At 40.8% G+C, this 19,057-nt stretch overlaps 1 protein-coding gene across 1 annotated transcript in view; it reads left to right on the forward strand.

The window, feature by feature from the left end:
* The window catches only part of LOC124777060 (28S ribosomal protein S14, mitochondrial), a 28,603-nt gene that overhangs the window by 1,565 nt on the left and 7,981 nt on the right, over positions 1 to 19,057 (forward strand). The window contains exon 2 of the mRNA XM_047252333.1: positions 18,900 to 19,034. Coding sequence (XP_047108289.1) covers positions 18,900 to 19,034 — 135 coding nt within the window. The remainder of the gene's footprint in view (positions 1 to 18,899; positions 19,035 to 19,057) is intronic.

The following is a 19,057-nucleotide window of genomic DNA, read 5'->3' on the forward strand; positions in this document are numbered from 1 at the left end:
ACGTTTCTTGCCAGTCTGAATATGATATCCTCTCTACTTGAACCATTATCAGTTATTTTGTTGCCCACATAGCAAAACTCATCTACTACTGTAAGTCAGTTTCTAATGTATTTCCCTCATCATTGCCTGGTTTAATTCAACACTATTTCATTACTCTTGTTTTGCTTTTGTTGATGTTTATCATATAACCTTATGTCACCTGTTCTTCCAGGTCCTTTTCCGACTCTGAAAAAATAAAAATTTCATTGGCAAACCTTAAATTTGACTCTCATTCGAGAAATGCTACCTGGTTTTCTGTACAGGTTACTCAATATACGTATTTGAATAAAATTGAGATGCTACGCCCCTGTCTCATTTCCTCCTCAGGTGATATTTCCATTTCATATCCCTTTACATAACTGCAGTGTGATTTGTGTAAAATTTGGGGATAACTTTTCGCTCACTGTAATTTATCCGTACTACTGTCGGAATTTGAAAGACTGCAGTCGAGTCAGTATTGTCAAAAGAGTCATTCCATGTCAATTCAACCAGGGGCTCCAGCTTGTAGTCTCAGATTTGTCTGAAATTTAGCACACCAATGCTACCGTGTGTGGAATGCTTATGTACAAAGTATTAGGTTCCCCTGAGAATTAGTTCCAGATTTATAGTTTGTGAAACAAGGCAGTGTAACCCAGAAAATGCAATACACTTTTGGCAATTAATCATCAAAGCCAACTTCAGGCCATAATAACTTAGGAGCTATTCCTCACAGTGCAGTGAAATTTTTATCACCTAGTAACATCTACTTAGGGAACACAATGTATCAAAATACCAACAGGCTTCTGAGGGAAAATAAAAAATGTCCAAATGTTGTAAAAAATGCAACTTCTTAAAAGATACATATTGTAGGTTCCCTTTTCGGGTCGACAGAAGTGTCTGATCCCACGCGTCGGATTTGACCCGTGACATACGGGTGTTGTCGTGTGTGACGTCATGAATGCGCGGAGTTTGGCTTGTGAGTGCGGCGTGTTTGTAGATGTCGTCGTGTTGCGGTTTGTTGTGCTCTCTGGTGGTATGTTCAGGGTTTTCGTTTGTGTGGTGTAATGGGCTCAGTTTGCTTTTACTCATTATCCAGAATTGTTTGAGTGTCGGCTGTGTTTGTAGTGGAATTCGTTTCATTGAGTTAACGATTTTGTGTGAAGGTTAATTTAGTGTTGTTCGCTGTAGATCGTGTAGTAATTTTAGTAAAATTAATCGGTTGTTGTTTTTGTTCAGGAATGGATATGACGGATAAAATTAACAGTGCGCAGGTCAAGGGAAGTGTTTGATCCCAACGTGTGGCTGTGTATGTTGGTATTGGTATCGGGAGATGTTTTTGTGCTATATAGGCCAAGGGAAGTGTTTGATCCTAATTTATGGGATAGGGAGCTGCTGTTGAGGTATACAGGGTGTTACAAAAAGGTACGGCCAAACTTTCAGGAAACATTCCTCACACACAAAGAAAGAAAATATGTAATGTGGACATGTATCCGGAAACGCTTACTTTCCATGTTAGAGCTCATTTTATTGCTTCTCTTCAAATCACATTAATCATGGAATGCAAACACACAGCAACAGAACGTATCAGTGTGACTTCAAACACTTTGTTACAGGAAATGTTCAAAATGTCCTCCGTTAGTGAGGATACATGCATCCACACTCTGTCGCATGGAATCCCTGATGCGCTGATGCAGCCCTGGAGAATGGCGTATTGTATCACAGCCGTCCACAATACGAGCACGAAGAGTCTCTACATTTGGTACTGGGGTTGCATAGACAAGAGCTTTCAAATGCCCCCATAAATGAAAGTCAAGAGGGTTGAGGTCAGGAGAGCGTGGAGGCCATGGAATTGGTCCGCCTCTACCAATCCATTGGTCACCGAATCTGTTATTGAGAAGCGTACGAACACTTCGACTGAAATGTGCAGGAGCTCCATTGCGCATGAACCACATGTTGTGTAGTACTTGTGGAGGCACATGTTCTAGCAGCACAGGTAGAGTATCCCGTATGAAATCATGATAACGTGCTCCATTGAGCGTTGGTGGACGATACTAAAATGAGCTCTAACATGGAAATTAAGTGTTTTTGGACACATGTCCACAAAACAACTTTTCTTTGTTTGTATGTGAGAAATGTTTCCTGAAAGTTTGGCAGTACCTTTTTGTAACACCCTGTATAGGTCAAGGGAAGTGTCCGATTCCAGATGACATTGTGTTTAGTGGTATTTGGGGAGTTTTGTGATGTCGGTTTTTTTCGTCGTTTTGTGTGGTTTTGTATGGGGGTGGATGTCTAAATTTGTTTATATTTAGTTTACCCCCACCCAAAAACACCCCATTTCCCGCGCTTGTCCCGTTAGTGTCATTAGGCTTTTTATGGAAAGTGTGTGTTTTTCTTTTTCGATGTATTTTCGTCCTCATAATGTGTACGTACCGACTTTATATGCGCCATATAGGAATCGTAGTTTATGGTCGTTTCTGCCATATTTGTGACGTCATGGGTCAAAGCAGACGAGCGTGATCGGATGCTTCCATATTTCCCCCTGTTCTTCTTATTCTTCTTCTTCCTCAGTAGTGCTACAGCCCTTTGTGAGCCTTGGCTTCTTCAACAATCTTCCTTCACATTTCTAAGTTATTTGCTGCTCGTTTCCACCCATCAGATTCCCATATTGTGTCATCAGTCCATCTTCTTCCGGATCTCCCTGTTTGCTTAGCTGAATGGATCACACCTTTCATCATTTTCTTTGGAATTCTATCCTCTGCCATTCTCTCCATGTGTCCTAGCCATCATATTCGGTGTGATTTCACAAATTTTACTATGACCCTACTTTGCATTGACACTTATAATTCGGCTTTGTAGTGTTTTCACCAGCCTTCTTCCTCCCTTCTTGGACCAAAGATTTTGCATAGTATTTTCTGCTCAAAAGTTCTTGGTGTATTTTTATCACATTCTGTCAACATCCATACCTCTGACCCGCATGTAATAACTGGGCAGACTAGGGAGTTATATATTAGCAGTTTTGTTTTTCTTGTAACAAGGATACTTCTGAAAAGTTGCATATTTGCAAAGTAAGCTGTTTCCTCCTTGTGTTCTTTCCCTTATAGCCTTTCCAATACTGTTATCATCTATTATTAGGTCTCCCAAGTAATTAAAAGAGGACACCCCTTTGAAGCATTTCCCATTGATGTTTAGGTCTGTAGTGGTTCTTCTGGCCTCAGATTATGACATTACCATTTTGTTTTGTTTTCATTTACTATGAGGTCAACTTTTAAGGCTTCTGTGCCCATTGCCTGGTATGTTTTTTGCAGTGTATTGATATTTCTTCCCACTATAGTGTGCCTCTTTTTGTTGATTTTATTTAGGCCTACAACACTATGCAGAGCTATATTGAATAGGACAATGGAGAGACTTATCACCTTGCTTCACGCCTCTATTAAAGTCAAAGCTTTCGCTTTTTCTGTCAAGGACCTTTACTTTTGCTCTTCTCTCTGTCATTGTCATTCTGATTAGCCTTATTAGTTTAGCACTTATAGCACTTTTTCCAGTACTCTGTGTAGTTCTTGCCGGTTTACGCTGTCAAAGGCTTGTTTGAAGTCAGTGAATAGGAAATGCAGAACTATATCATATTCATAGAACTTTTCCATCATTTCCTCTGTCAGGTCGAAAGCCACACTGATGTTCCCCTAGTATGTCTTTTGCACACTTTTGTATCCTTTTGTTTAATATACTTGTTGAGATTTTATAAGCTGTGCTTAGGAGTGTTATATATCTGACATTTCCACATGCTGTTTTGTCCCCTTTCTTATAAATAGGGATTATTATTCCAGTTTTCCAATTATCTGGCCTAGGTTCTGTTTCCCATTTGTCTGTTATTAATGTGTGCAGTTCCTTTGTTACAGCCTCGCCACCAGTTTTTATTAATTCAGGAATTATGCTGTCTTCCCCAGGGGCTCGACTGTTTTTTGACTTGTGCACAGCCTGGGAGACCTCTTGTAGCATTGGCTTTCTTGCCTCATTGGCATAATTGTCTACTTCCAGCTCCACTTTTTCATCCTGTGCAGGTCTCTCTTCATCTTCTAGGCTGGTACTTCATGTGTCTTTGAAATACTCTGCCCATCTTTCCGCTATCTGTTCTTCCTCCCTTATCATTTTCCCAACTTTACTGGAACATGCCATTATTTTTGGCTATAATATATTCTTTATTTTGCCTACAGCATGATAGAAGTTTCTTATTTCACTATTTTCCTTTAACTCTTCTAGTTCTTGGGATTTCTTCTTAGTCCACTCTCTTTTCTTTCTCTTGCACAGTCTGTTAGCTCTTCTCCTTAATTCTCAATATTGTTCCTCATTATTTCTGGTTTCTCTCTGTAGCACTTTGTTCTTACCCTGTTCTTTTCCTCTATTGGTGACCTGCAATCCCCGTCAAACCATCTCTGGGTTCGCTGTTTCTTCTTATTCCTATTACTTCTTCTGCAGCATCTGTAATGGCTTTTTCAATCCTGCTCCACCTTTCATCTATTCCTACAGCAGTATCTTCATTGCTCAACTTTCTGCTTAGAGTTACTCGGTATTTTTTTACTTCATCAATGATTTTCAGTAACTTATTATTCCATTTCATCACCTTTCCTATTGTGTTGCCATTTGTTGGTGACAGTTTCTCTCTCAAGACTGAGTTTACCACAAAGTGGTCTGAGTCACAGTTTGGTCGTCTACAGCTCCGTACATCCATAACTGATGTGAAGTGGCATGCAGTCCCTAAAATATGATCAATCTGATTGACTACTCCATTGACTGCAGACTTCCAAATACCCAGATGGATCCTTTTGTGTGGGAAGCAGGTCCAAATAATAATCGTATTATTTTTTGCGAGTTGGCACAGTAAGTCTCCATTCTCACTGTTTTCTCTATTTATGGAATTTTCCCAGAAACTCCATATGGATGTTCATTCTTCCCTATTTTTGGATTAACATCTATTACTAGCATCAGTTCATATTTAGGTACTGCGCAGCATACTTTCTCCAAGTCTTAATAGAACTATTCTTTAATTATATCATCTTTTTCCTCTGTTGGTGCATGTGCATCCACTATTGATATATTCCTAAATTTCCCTCTTAGTCTGAGTCTGCACATTCTTTAATTTATGGGTTCAAATTCTAATAGGCTTTTCCTAATGTACCTGGTTGTTATAAATCCTGTTCCAGGTTGGCCTGTTCTTTCTTGTGTCCACTATACACCAATGAGTACTGCAGGTTTATCTATCTTCCCCTTCCCTTACCATCTTATTTCCTTTAGCTCTACAACATATTTGAAGCTTAAAATTTCATTGTCCTCACATTCCATGATGCTGCTGTCAGAGCCTTCATCCGTTTCCTTTGCTGGAGTTGGGATGCATGTATTCCACACAGTTTCCGAGGCTTCTGTTGAATTTCCGTAATATTCTCTCTCTGAAGATGCCTGCAATAAGGCGGTGTCCCCTGGGAGGCGTTGTTGGTTCCCATCATGCTAAATATAACTCATTCAGGAAGGGGATAATATTTTTTTTTTGTGGTAGACCTGATATGGACTAAAACACGCGCGCCCACACGCTCACACGCACACACACACACACACACACACACACACACACACACACACACACACACACACACGCCCCCAGTTGGTTATATGTTGCTAATTTTGCTTCTGAATCCAGGGTCAGACACACTGTGAAGACACATTTTGTGCATGAACCTTTAATTATAACCAAACAGTCCGCTCATCTGCACTTTGGAACAGATAGTTATTCATCTTTCACCATTGGTCTCTTTGCCATTTTGTGTTTCGTTTTCATTTCAGCTTCTTGTAGTTTTCTTCTGCCATAACTGAATCTGTCTCATTTTTCAAAACTCTGTGTCTTCATGGAAGACAAACCAACAGCAGTCGCGCGCGTCTACATCTTTCACACATACTGAGTTACATGCACAGGAAAATACAGAAAACCAAAAAAAATTGCTGGAAAAACATGGATTTTCAAGGTATGGTAACACAAAAGGGACAAGTGATATCCAAACCAAATTTCTTACATTGCATAAGTGACCATTATGTAATATGTCTCAGAATTTCATGTTATTGAAAGCTATTTGTGTACAACGAAAGTTGACAGAGAAGTATTTGGTGATGTGACCATTGTTGCAGAACACGATTTTGGAAAAAAAACTTGTCTTAAACTCATGGGATTCTTCCTATTCCTTCCCCTCACCCCAGTTGTTTAATCAGTAAGCAAAAACAGACAGGTAAATTAACACAACCTATCGTTAATGCATCTTAACTGCTAAAAACCAGCTACTTGTGCTTAGAGCAGAAGTTTTCCCTTGTTGTAGCTACTGATTCTGTACATTGAGTGGCAAATTGTACTATCTTCCTGACGCAGTAGTAGGAACTGTAACTGTCGTAAGAATATGTTCAAAACACTTCTGTCAAACAGGGCCAGTGAAATGATCTTGCTGGTCCTTCTAGTGCCATGTCACTAATACATCACCATTAGTACTGTGCAACACATCCTAAGTACCTTCTGTCATCATAAATAACAACAATGTGGCAACTTGGTTATATGTTGCTAATTTTGCTTCTGAATCCAGGGTCAGACACACTGTGAAGACACATTTTGTGCATGAACCTTTAATTATAACCAAACAGTCCGCTCATCTGCACTTTGGAACAGATAGTTATTCATCTTTCACCATTGGTCTCTTTGCCATTTTGTGTTTCGTTTTCATTTCAGCTTCTTGTAGTTTTCTTCTGCCATAACTGAATCTGTCTCATTTTTCAAAACTCTGTGTCTTCATGGAAGACAAACCAACAGCGGTTGCGGAAATATTTAGTTGCTCAGCTGCTGTGGTGTAAGGGAGCTGACATTCTTTGTTACTATCGTGTACATTATCAGAATATTCTTCAATTTTTAGTAGTGTCACACACTTGTACAATAACATTTGTTCTGGTTTCGTGTGAGTTCAACTTCTCGAAGGCTACATTTCACTGTCTTCTTACGGATCCAAAATGGGTCAAAACAACTTCTTTGTAGGAAAGAATACATATCCAGAAAAACCTTCATATGATGATAACAAAACTCATGTTCCCTGAATCTGTACTTCTCGCACCCGTAATGTGCATCCCAGATCTCTGTAGCAGCAGATCTTGGTCTGATTCACCCAGATCATGTACAAAGCAAATGCCACATTTAGTTCCATATGTTGTTTTATGATATTCAGATTATTGTGCTTCACCAACACTGCAACATGTATGAACAAAAGCATCACCAGCATACTCATCTGCCTCCATATCACCTTTACCACAACAGCACTGACCAGTTTGAACTAGAATCTTGAAAGCATGAGTAACCTGTGATGCTCACAGGTATCCTTTGTTCTTCCTTCCTCACAATGCTTCTTCCTCTCCCTGAAAACCTCCATTGTTTAATTTTCAGTTGCCAAATGATCCTTAACACTTGCTGCAGCTTTATCTGAAACAAGAAATGAATCTCATCAGATAAAGGAGACCACAGCTGTCTGCATCATCATTATTAATTGGTAAATCATGTTAAAACAAAGTACATCTCTGTCACCGTTCATTGTACACAAATGCCTTGCAATGACATGGTGAAATTTTAATAATATTATATTATGGGCTACTTATGCAGTGTATGAAATTTGGCTTGGATATCACGTCCCTTTTGTGCTAACACGTTTTTCCAGTGATTTTTCAATTTTCTTTATTTTCATTGCATGTAACTCAGTAAGTGTGAAAGATGTGGACATGATGTGTTTTTTGTATTTAGCCAACATCAGGCTTATTACAAAAAGTATTATCCCCTTCCTGGGTGAAATGTATTTGACGTGGGGGCACCTACAATATGTATTTTCTTACCTTTTTTTTTAACCACATTTTGACATTTTTTGTTTTCCCTCAGAAACATGTTGGTGTTTTGATTTATTGTGTTCCCTAAGTAGATGTTACTAGGTGGTAAAAATTTCACTGGACTGTGAGGAATAGTTCGTAAGTCATTAAGCTCTGAAATTTACTTTGAAGATTAATTGCCAGATGCGCATTGCATTTTCTGAGTCGTACCACCTTCTTTCACGAGCTACAATTCTGGAAATAATTCTCAGGGGAATCTGATAATTCTTGTTCTGTTAGCTACTGTGGGAGTCAGCACTGACGCAAAAAAGGAAGGCGAGAAGTTGCGATGGCCCGCGGCAGGAATCCAAGAATGGTCTTTACATTAAACTTTCAAATTATTGCACTACTTTATTTTCTAAAAAGAAAATAAATATATCTTGAGGTGGCGCTTGTGCCTCCTACAAGCAATTACTGTTCAGTATTACTGCTCGCACAACACAAGCTAAGTATTGTCTTCTTAATACTCAAAGTGCTGATGCAGTCAATGTCTGCGACTGAGCAGGGCCAACCAACAATAGGCGGATGGTTAAATCAGCGTTGAGGTAGGGTCACTGAACGCTGTCTTCCAGGAGGTGTGGTACTGCCCACTCTTTTCATTAGCGAGAGCAGGCCAGCACCTTATTGATGCCGTTTCGCGATGCTGCTCTGGTCTGTGTGCAGTTGATGCTTTAGGACTGTGCACTTTGTAAATAAGAATTCCACATGTGGTAGCATTGATGCACTAAATTTCAGCCAAATCTGCTTTCTGTAAGTCTGCAAATTTATAAGTGTAGGTTTCCCTTTCTTAACCTACTTTTAAGATAAATTGTAAAGTCAGTATTGCCTTGCATATTATTAATATTATCATGTTTTCTAAGACCCAAATTGATGTTAGCCAAGGTTAGCCCCTACCAGTTTATTCCATTCTTCTGTAAAAAAATTGTGTCGGTATTTTGCAATGACAACATATTAAACTGATAGTTCTGTAATAGACCAATTCACAGCTGTCAGCACCTGCCTTTTTTGGAATGGGATTTATTAGGTTCTTCTTGAAGTATGAGGATTTTACACCTGTTCCACACATCCTGTGCACTAGGTGGAATACCTTTGTAATGGCTGGCTGTCCCAAGAATCTCAGTAATTCTGAGGGAATGTCATCCACTCCAGGAGCCAAGTTTCTTTCAACATAGATCTTTCAGTGCTCTTTTAATGTCTTCAGCAATATCATACTTACCATCTCATCTTCATCTTATTCTTCTTCCCATCTTTAGTTATCAGTGGCTTAGCATCTGATCTCTTGACATTCATGCAGTTGCTTCTCTTTTCTCCAAAGGTTTTTTTTGTAGTTTTTCGATAGGCTGCATGTGTCTTTCCCCTAGTCACTAATGTTCCTCCACCCTTGCATTTGTTCTCTATAACACTCTTGTGTGGACATTTTCCTCTTCATTGATATCAACTGGACAGTAAACCCTAGTCTTTCTATCTTATTTTGCACTTAGAACATTTCTACACTTACTGCCATTCTCAGTTTTTAGTTCTCTGCAGTCCTTTTGCCTGCTTCATTTTTATATTTTCTGCATTCAGCAGTTAAACTTAATGCCTCATGTGTTATCTAAGGATTTCAATGAGTGCTTGCCTTTTTCCTTATTTGATCATCTACATCTACATTTATACTCCGCAAGCCACCCAACGGTGTCTGCCTTCACTATTTCGTCTGTCAAAGCTACCCATTTGTCTTCTACTGTATTCCTCTCTCCCATCTCAGTCCATTGTTGCCTAATGCTTCATTGAAATTATCAACAGTTTCTGATCGTTTCTACATATCCAGTCCCCTCTCCTTAATTTCCAACCATTCTCCAATTACCTCAGCTCTAATGTGCAGTTAATAAGTTGTGGTCATTATCCACATATACTAGTGGAAATCTTTTGTACTTTAAAATCTGGTTTCAAATTCTGTAGCTCATCATTATATATCTGTTAGAAAGGTTCCAGTGTCTCCAGGTCTCTTCCACATATACAACCTTCTTTCTTGATTCTTCAAGCAACTGTTGGCAATCATTAAATTGTGGTCTGTCCCAACTTCTACCATGCTGCTTCCCTTTTCATTCCTTTCCCCCAGTCCTTGTTCTCCCATTGTATTTCCTTTTCTTGTTGTTCCTACTTTGAATTCCAGCCACCCGTCACAATTAAGTTTGCCTCCCTTAACTATCTGAGCAATTTCTTTTATCTCCTCGTATATTTTTTTGACTTCTTTATCATCTGCGGAGTTAGTCGGCATATAAACTTGTAGTAAGGTGGTGGATGTTTGCATCATACCTTTCTTAGTTATTATAGTGCATTCACTCTGTTGTTAATATTAGCCTATCTGCATTCCTGTTTTGTTATTCATTATTAGATCTACTTTTGCATTACTCCTACTTGATTTTATATTTCAATGTTCTACTGACTCGACCAGAAGTCCTGTTCTTCCTGCCACAGCTCCTCACCAACTCTTGCTGTATCTAACTTCAGTCTATCCCTTTCTCTTTTTAAATTCACTAACCTATCTAACAAATTAAGGGATCTATATATTTAAAAACAAAGATGATGTGACTTACCATACGAAAGTGCTGGCAGGTCGATAGAAACACAAACAAACACATACATACACACAAAATTCTAGCTTTCGCAACCAATGGTTGCTTCGTCAGGAAAGAGGGAAGGAGAGGCAAAGATGAAAGGATGTGGGTTTTAAGGGAGAGGGTAAGGAGTCATTCCAATCCCGGGAGGGGAAAGACTTACCTTAGGGGGAAAAAAGGACAGGTATACACTCGCACACACACACATATCTATCCGCACATACACAGACACAAGCAGACATTTGTAAAGGCAAAGAGTTTGGGCAGAGATGTCAGTCGAGGCGGAAGTACAGAGGCAAAGATGATGTTGAAAGACAGGTGAGGTATGAGCGGCGGCAACTTGAAATTAGCGGAGGTTGAGGCCTGGCGGATATTGAGAAGAGAGGATATACTGAAGGGCAAGTTCCCATCTCCGGAGTTCTGACAGGTTGGTGTTAGTGGGAAGTATCCAGATAACCCGGATGGTGTAACACTGTGCCAAGATGTGCTGGCCGTGCACCAAGGCATGTTTAGCCACAGGCTGATCCTCATTACCAACAATCACTGTCTGCCTGTGTCCATTCATGCGAATGGACAGTTTGTTGCTGGTCATTCCCACATAGAAAGCTTCACAGTGTAGGCAGGTCAGTTGGTAAATCACGTGAGTGCTTTCACACGTGGTTCTGCCTTTGATCGTGTACACCTTCCGGGTTACAGGACTGGAGTAGGTGGTGGTGGGAGGGTGCATTGGACAGGTTTTACACCGGGGGCGGTTACAAGGGTAGGAGCCAGAGGGTAAGGAAGGTGGTTTGGGGATTTCATAGGGATGAACCAAGAGGTTACGAAGGTTAGGTGGACGGCGGAAAGACACTCTTGGTGGAGTGGGGAGGATTTCATTTCAGGGCAGGATTTGACGAAGTCGTATCCCTGCTGGAGAGCCACATTCAGAGTCTGATCCAGTCCCGGAAAGTATCCTGTCACAAGTGGGGCACTTTTGTGGTTCTTCTGTGGGAGGTTCTGGGTTTGAGGGTATGAGGAAGTGGCTCTGGTTATTTGCTTCTGTACCAGGTCGGGAGGGTAGTTGCGGGATGTGAAAGCTGTTTTCAGGTTGTTGGTGTAATGGTTCAGGGATTCCGGACTGGAGCAGATTCATTTGCCACGAAGACCTAGGCTGTAGGGAAGGGACTGTTTGATGTGGAATGGGTGGCAGCTGTCATAATGGAGGTACTGTTGCTTGTTGGTGGGTTTGATGTGGACGGACGTGTGAAGCTGGCCATTGGACAGATGGAGGTCAACGTCAAGGAAAGTGGTATGGGATTTGGAGTAGGACCAGGTGAATCTGATGGAACCAAAGGAGTTGAGGTTGGAGAGGAAATTCTGGAGTTCTTCTTCACTGTGAGTCCAGATCATGAAGATGTCATCAATAAATCTGTACCAAACTTTGGGTTGGCAGGCCTGGGTAACCAAGAAGGCTTCCTCTAAGTGACCCATGAATAGGTTGGCGTACGAGAGAGCCATCCTGGTACCCATGGCTGTTCCCTTTAATTGTTGGTATGTCTGGCCTTCAAAAGTGAAGAAGTTGTGGGTCAGGATGAAGCTGGCTAAGGTAATGAGGAAAGAGGTTTTAGGTAGGGTGGCAGGTGATCGGCGTAAAAGGAAGTGCTCCATCGCAGCGAGGCCCTGGACGTGTGGAATATTTGTGTATAAGGAAGTGGCATCAATGGTTACAAGGATGGTTTCTGGGGGTAATAGATTGGGTAAGGATTCCAGGCGTTCGAGAAAGTGGTTGGTGTCTTTGATGAAGGATGGGAGACTGCATGTAATGGGTTGAAGGTGTTGATCTACGTAGGCAGAGATACGTTCTGTGGGGGCTTGGTAACCAGCTACAATGGGGCGGCCGGGATGATTGGGTTTGTGAATTTTAGGAAGAAGGTAGAAGGTAGGGGTGCAGGGTGTCGGCGGGGTCAGGAGGTTGATGGCGCCTGGACATCAGGAATGGGATTACCTTGGCAAACTTTGTATGTGGTGTTGTCTGAAAGCTGACGCAGTCCCTCAGCCACATACTTCTGACGATCAAGTACCATGGTCATGGAACCCTTGTCCGCCGGAAGAATGACGATGGATCGGTCAGCCTTCAGATTACGGATAGCTTGGGCTTCAGCAGTGGTGATGTTGGGAGTAGGATTAAGGTTTTTTAAGAAGGATTGAGAAGCAAGGCTGGAAGTCAGAAATTCCTGGAAGGTTTGGAGAGGGTGATTTTGAGGAAGAGGAGGTGGGTCCCGCTGTGACGGAGGACGGAATTGTTCCAGGCAGGGTTCAATTTGGATAGTGTCTTGGGGAGTTGGATCATTAGGAGTAGGATTAGGATCATTTTTCTTCATGGCAAAGTGATATTTCCAGCAGAGAGTATGAGTGTAGGACAGTAAATCTTTGACTAGGGCTGTTTGGTTGAATCTGGGAGTGGGGCTGAAGGTGAGGCCTTTGGATAGGACAGAGGTTTTGGACTGGGAGAGAGGTTTGGAGGAAAGGTTAACTACTCAATTGGGGTGTTGTGGTTCCAGATTGCGTTGATTGCAATTTTGAGGTTTTGGAGGGAGTGGAGCTGGAAGTGGGAGATTGAGTAGATGGGAGAGACTGGGTTTGTGTGCAATGAGAGGAGGTTGAGGTTTGCTGGAAAGGTTGGGAAGGGTGAGTGAGTTGCCTTTGCGGAGGTGGGAAACCAGGAGATTGGATAATTTTTTGAGGTGGAGGGTGGCATGCTGTTCTAATTTGCGGTTGGCCTGTAGGAGGATGCTTTGAACAGCCGGTGTGGATGCAGGAGAGGAAAGATTGAGGACTTTTATTAAGGATAGGAGTTGACGGGTGTGTTCATTGGCTGAGTTGATGTGTAGGTGAAGGATTAGGTGGGTTGAGGGCAATGGATTGTTCAGTTTGGAACTGGTATAGGGACTGATGGAAAGAAGGGTTGCAGCCAGAGATGGAAACTTTTAAGTGTGAGGCCTTTGGGGGTAATGCCAAATGTCAGACAAGCCTGAGAAAATAAAATATGGGAGCATAATCTGGCTAGGGCGAAGGCATGTTTGCGGAGGAAATGTAAATAAAACTTAATGGGGTCGTTGTGGGGGTGTTGTGAGGGCGACATGGTATTAGAAGGTGGAAAGTGTAACATGAGGCTGAAATGAAAATGAAAAAAATATATATATGGGGAGAGATAAAGGTGAACCAGAAAGCAACTGGAGATCTGGTGTGAAAAAAGGCGAAAAAGTGTTGGTTAAAGCTGGGCTGTGTTGATCCTGTGGTGAACTTGGGATGGTAGACAACGATGTGCATAAAGGTTAGGTGGTTGTGTTGCCGCCAAAACACGTTAAAGGGTGGAGAAATTTGGGAAAATTTCGAAAAAACTACGTGTAAATGTATTAAAAGGAGTGGTTTTGTGGTGACAGATTATGAGAATGAGGCTAACAATTGTCTGACGAAGAAATAATGACGTTAAAACCTGTGGGAAGCGGCTAAAAATGATCAATGATGTGTGAAAAAACAGAAATGGAAATAAAGCGAAAGTTATTAGAACTAGCCGAAATGGTTGTTTAATAGGTGAAAGGAACTGTTTGTGAACTAGAAACGGTGGATTTTATAGCGGCGGTAGTGTTGAAAGTGGGGAAAAAAAAAAAATTTTTTTTGGTTATGGTTTGGAAGTGGGTTACGTATTATTGAGTATATATAGGCGGGATAAAATTGTATAGTAGATTACGGTAAAAAGGAGAAGGTGAATACAAAGTGAACCTACTGGCAAAAACAGAAAGAGAAAATAAGACGACAGAAAAGATTTCGAAATGCAACAGTGACAATAACAAACGTGATTGTTGGGTTCAAATTAATGATACGAATATAATAGAGGGAAACATTCCACGCGGGAAAAATATATTTAAAAACAAAGATGATATGGTTATAATAGAGGGAAACATTCCACATAGGAAATATATATCTAAAAACAAAGATGATGTGACTTACCAAATGAAAGTGAAAGTGCTGGCAGGTCGACAGACACACAAACAAACACAAACATAGTTTTTAGATATATAAAAACAAAGATGATGTGACTTACCATATGAAAGCGCTGGCAGGTCGATAGAAACACAAACAAACACATACATACACACAAAATTCTAGCTTTCGCAACCAATGGTTGCTTCGTCAGGAAAGAGGGAAGGAGAGGGAAAGACGAAAGGATGTGGGTCTTAAGGGAGAGGGTAAGGAGTCATTCCAATCCCAGGAGGGGAAAGACTTACCTTAGGGGGAAAAAAGGACAGGTATACACTCGCACACACACACATATCCATCCGCACATACACAGACTCAAGCAGACATTTGTAAAGGCAAAGAGTTTGGGCAGAGATGTCAGTCGAGGCGGAAGTACAGAGGCAAAGATGATGTTGAAAGACAGGTGAGGTATGAGCGGCGGCAACTTGAAATTAGCGGAGGTTGAGGCCTGGCGGATAATGAGAAGAGAGGATATACTGAAGGGCAAGTTCCCATCTCCGGAGTTCTGACAGGTTGGTGTTAGTGGGAAGTATCCAGATAACCCGGACACTGTAACACTGTGCCAAGATGTGCTGGTCGTGCACCAAGGCATGTTTAGCCACAGGGTGATCCTCATTACCAACAAACACTGTCTGCCATTCCACACTCAGACCCATAGAACACCAGTTTTGTTGGATATAATGATGGCTGGTATTCCAGCGCAGCTGTGCAAAGTCAGTAGGAGTAATTAAGGAAAACATTATGTGGTGGGTCTCTCAGTTAGAAATTGTATTTGGATGTCGGTTGCTCGTGAGAAAAGGTTGCTCTATAGGCTGCAACTTGTTACCCCGTGCTGCTGCTCATTTTGGTTGGGATCCCATGACCTGTCTTGTGGTATTCAAAAGGGCCACACCAGCACCATGCAGCATCACAGTCGCCTCATCTAACTGGTCCCCGAGAATATAGACATGTTGTTAGCTCTGCATTGCAGCGTTGTACAATCACAACACTTAGCTTGAGTCAGGAAATGGGCTTGTTTGCAGGAAGACTGAGATCCGCTCTGACAGGCAGCAACTTGTGGAGCACTGTGAACTGTCAGCTCAGAGACTGTTGTTGCTACTGTCCTTGACACAGCAGTGTAGCAACAGTGGTGTGCCAGATGACAACACTGGACACAACAGTTGTACCACATCATTTTTATAGGCAAGTTGTGGTGCTGCATGCAGTATCATGTGGGACATATTCATATGTGGAGGGGAAAAAATGTTACCACACTGTTTTAGTCATTGTGTGGGCCAAGCATCAGGCATAATGTTATTACCTCTGGTTTGCTTAGCTGATAATTTGGTGCTGCCATTACATAGTGGCATTTTAAAACTGGTGGCTGTGACCTATCTTCAAGGTATGTGTGACATTATATTCCAACAAGATAAAGCGAGAATACTTGTTGCCCCTGCTGCCCTCACCTACCTCGGTACACAAGGGGTTCGTCTACAGCCCTGGCATGCACATTCTTCAGATTTCTCACCCCTGGAAAACTTCTGGTCATGGGTTTCAAAAGACTGACACTCCACTACTCACCAGCCACTACGATTGAGCAACTTTGGCGTAGAGTATAAGCAGCGCACAATGACATACATGTACCATGTCTCCATTCTCTGTTCAGCTGATGTCCAGCTGGGTTAGAGCCATTTTTGATCACAGAGACAGCTCTGTGTACCAAATATACCCCATATCACCTGTAAATTAAGTCATCTTCTGCACCCAATAAGCAAACCTTCTTTATTTGCTATTCTTCCTCGTTTTGCAATTTTAACGCCTGGCAGTCTGAGACAATCTGTTTAATAATGACAAAATATGTGTCCCGTTGATTTTGGAGTTCAAGAAAACAATTACTACTGTATTTCTGGCATACACACTTGCAAAGAAAACCCTGTAAAAAATAAAGCATTGCCAAGGGAAGTTGCCCTTTTAGTACAAAAAACTTTCTTGGTGTCTGTCATAAAAAATTATAATTGTGCTACAGTTGTAAAATATTTATATATGGTGTTTAAAAGTAGCATATTTAGCTTGAATACACACAATGCATCACCAAATCATTTTCACACAACCATTCATAATCTCTGTCATGGTATTGCTGTGTTGACAACAATAACGTAACTAGCTTTATTGGACCACAAGATTATCAAATTCTTCATGCTTTTGTTTAATGCCTTTCTCAAGTTTTGCAGTCTGTAGAGTCCTACATCAAATTATTTGTCACCAAATCTGATACAACACTACAGAGAATGTAAAATGTTAGCCAGTGGCACACTTACTCCTGTTTCACTTAAAAGTGATAGTGTATTTATTAATTCAGCAGCTTCAGTTTGATCTTTGGTACACTTGTGTCGCTCTTACTGTGTGGCCTAGAAATTGTTGCTTATCATTTCTTGTTGCAAGTGAAGTACAATGGAATATATTAAAATCTTTTCTTACAAGGGAACCTCCCCATCGCACCCCCCTCAGATTTAGTTATAAGTTGGCACAGTGGATAGGCCTTGATAAACTGAACACAGATCAATTGAGAAAACAGGAAGAAGTTGTATGGAACTGTGAAAAAATAAGCAAAATATACAAACTTAGTAGTCCATGGGCCACATAGGCAACATCATGCACAATGTGAGCTCAGGAGCGCCGTGGTCCCGTGGTAGCGTGAGCAGCTGCAGAACGAGAGGTCCTTGGTTCAAGTCTTCCCTGGAGTGAAAATTTTACTTTATTTATTTTTGCATAGTTATTATCTGTCCGTTCGTTCACTGACGTCTCTGTTCACTGTAATAAGTTTAGTGTCTTTGTTTTGCGACCGCATCACAAAACCGTGCGATTAGTAGACGAAAGGACGTGCCTCTCCAATGGGAACCGAAAACATTTGATCGCAAGGTCATAGGTCAACCGATTCCTCCACAGGAAAACACATCTGATATATTCTATACGACACTGGTGACGGCATGTGCACCACATGACAGGAATATGTTGTCGACCCACCTAACTTGTACACTTGGCGATTCTTCTACCTTGCCCGATTTAGGTTTTCTTGTGGATGTGATAATCACTCCCAAAAAAGTGATGAAAACATAAGAGTTTGTCACATAAACTGAAAATAAAAAATAAAAATTTTCGCTCAATGGAAGATTTGAACCAAGGACCTTTCGTTCCGCAGCTGCTCACGTTACCACGAGACCATGGCGCTCCTGCGATACTATTGTCCTTGATGTTGCATATGTTCCCGTGAACTACTCAGTTTGTATATTTTGCTTATTTTTTCACAGTTCCACACAACTTCTTCCTGTTTTCTCAATTGATCTGTGTTCAGTTTTTCAAGGCCTATCCACTGTGCCAACTTATAACTAAATCTGAGGGGGGTGCGATGGGGAGGTTCCCTTGTTAGCAAAATGATGACTATGGCTATAATTGAAAGCAGCTGTTTTCTGTTGGGAGAGTACATGGGGAGAGATGGAACAGGTCACTATAGCAGTAAGAAACCATTTTATTCATTGTTGATATGTTTTCTACATCCCTTCTTCCATAATTATTGTAATTAAGTTGTTCATTCATCGTGTTATGTAGATCCCATCACATTCAGTAATGCAAGTCAAGGTGTATGTTGAGGAGGAAAAGCAACTGTTAAGAATGGAATTAATAATTTACTTGATATCAAACTGAAAAGCTATATGTTTTTCATTCAGTAAAGAAAGTAGAGTAAGTCCTAAATGAATTTATATTACTACAAGCTCATTTAGCACTTCCTTTTACTGACTGAAACACATTTTCCTTTTGGAATTTCATATTTGTGAAAGATGTTTACTGCTATTCTAGAGAATTCATATCTGTGAGTTTTTGATCAGTATAATGCTTTGAGGCCTGACAGTGGCATGAACATATTTGTGCAAGTTGCCATTTTCTTTATGATCTGTGCAGGAACAGACACATCCGTAAATGTATATACCATCCAGGCCAGCACCACTTCCTCTACATCCTGTACTGACTACACACTTTCCTCTAATACTTCTGTTTCAACTTCTTCCAGCAACACTTAAAACAGCAAAGTAGTTATTAATGTTATATCTGGTTCATTGAGAATAGGTATCTGATTGTAGCTGAATTTTCTTTTTTTGTTTATTTGTTTGAGGCACACAGACTATGAAGCATGAACAGAACAAATTTTCTTGTTTCGTATCCACACACTTTAAGTTGGTTTACAGGTTTTTAAATTGTATATTAATCTGTTTTTGTCAATATAGAAATTCCTATGTTTTAGTTTGGTAACGAAAAAAATGGTGCAGTACATTTCATTAAATTCTGATTCATTTTCAGCCAAAACGAAATAAATACCAAAATTGCTGGATGATAAGAGATGTAAAAAGAAGGCAGTGTGTAAAGGAACATGCAGTTGAAAGGCTTAGGATAAACTCCTTGCGAAAGAATGATATACTTCCAGTTGAAATTAGGGTGAGTACTGCAACACAATTAAA

This window comes from Schistocerca piceifrons, chromosome 2 (assembly GCF_021461385.2).
Source record: "Schistocerca piceifrons isolate TAMUIC-IGC-003096 chromosome 2, iqSchPice1.1, whole genome shotgun sequence".
Classification (NCBI taxonomy): Eukaryota; Metazoa; Arthropoda; class Insecta; order Orthoptera; family Acrididae; genus Schistocerca; species Schistocerca piceifrons.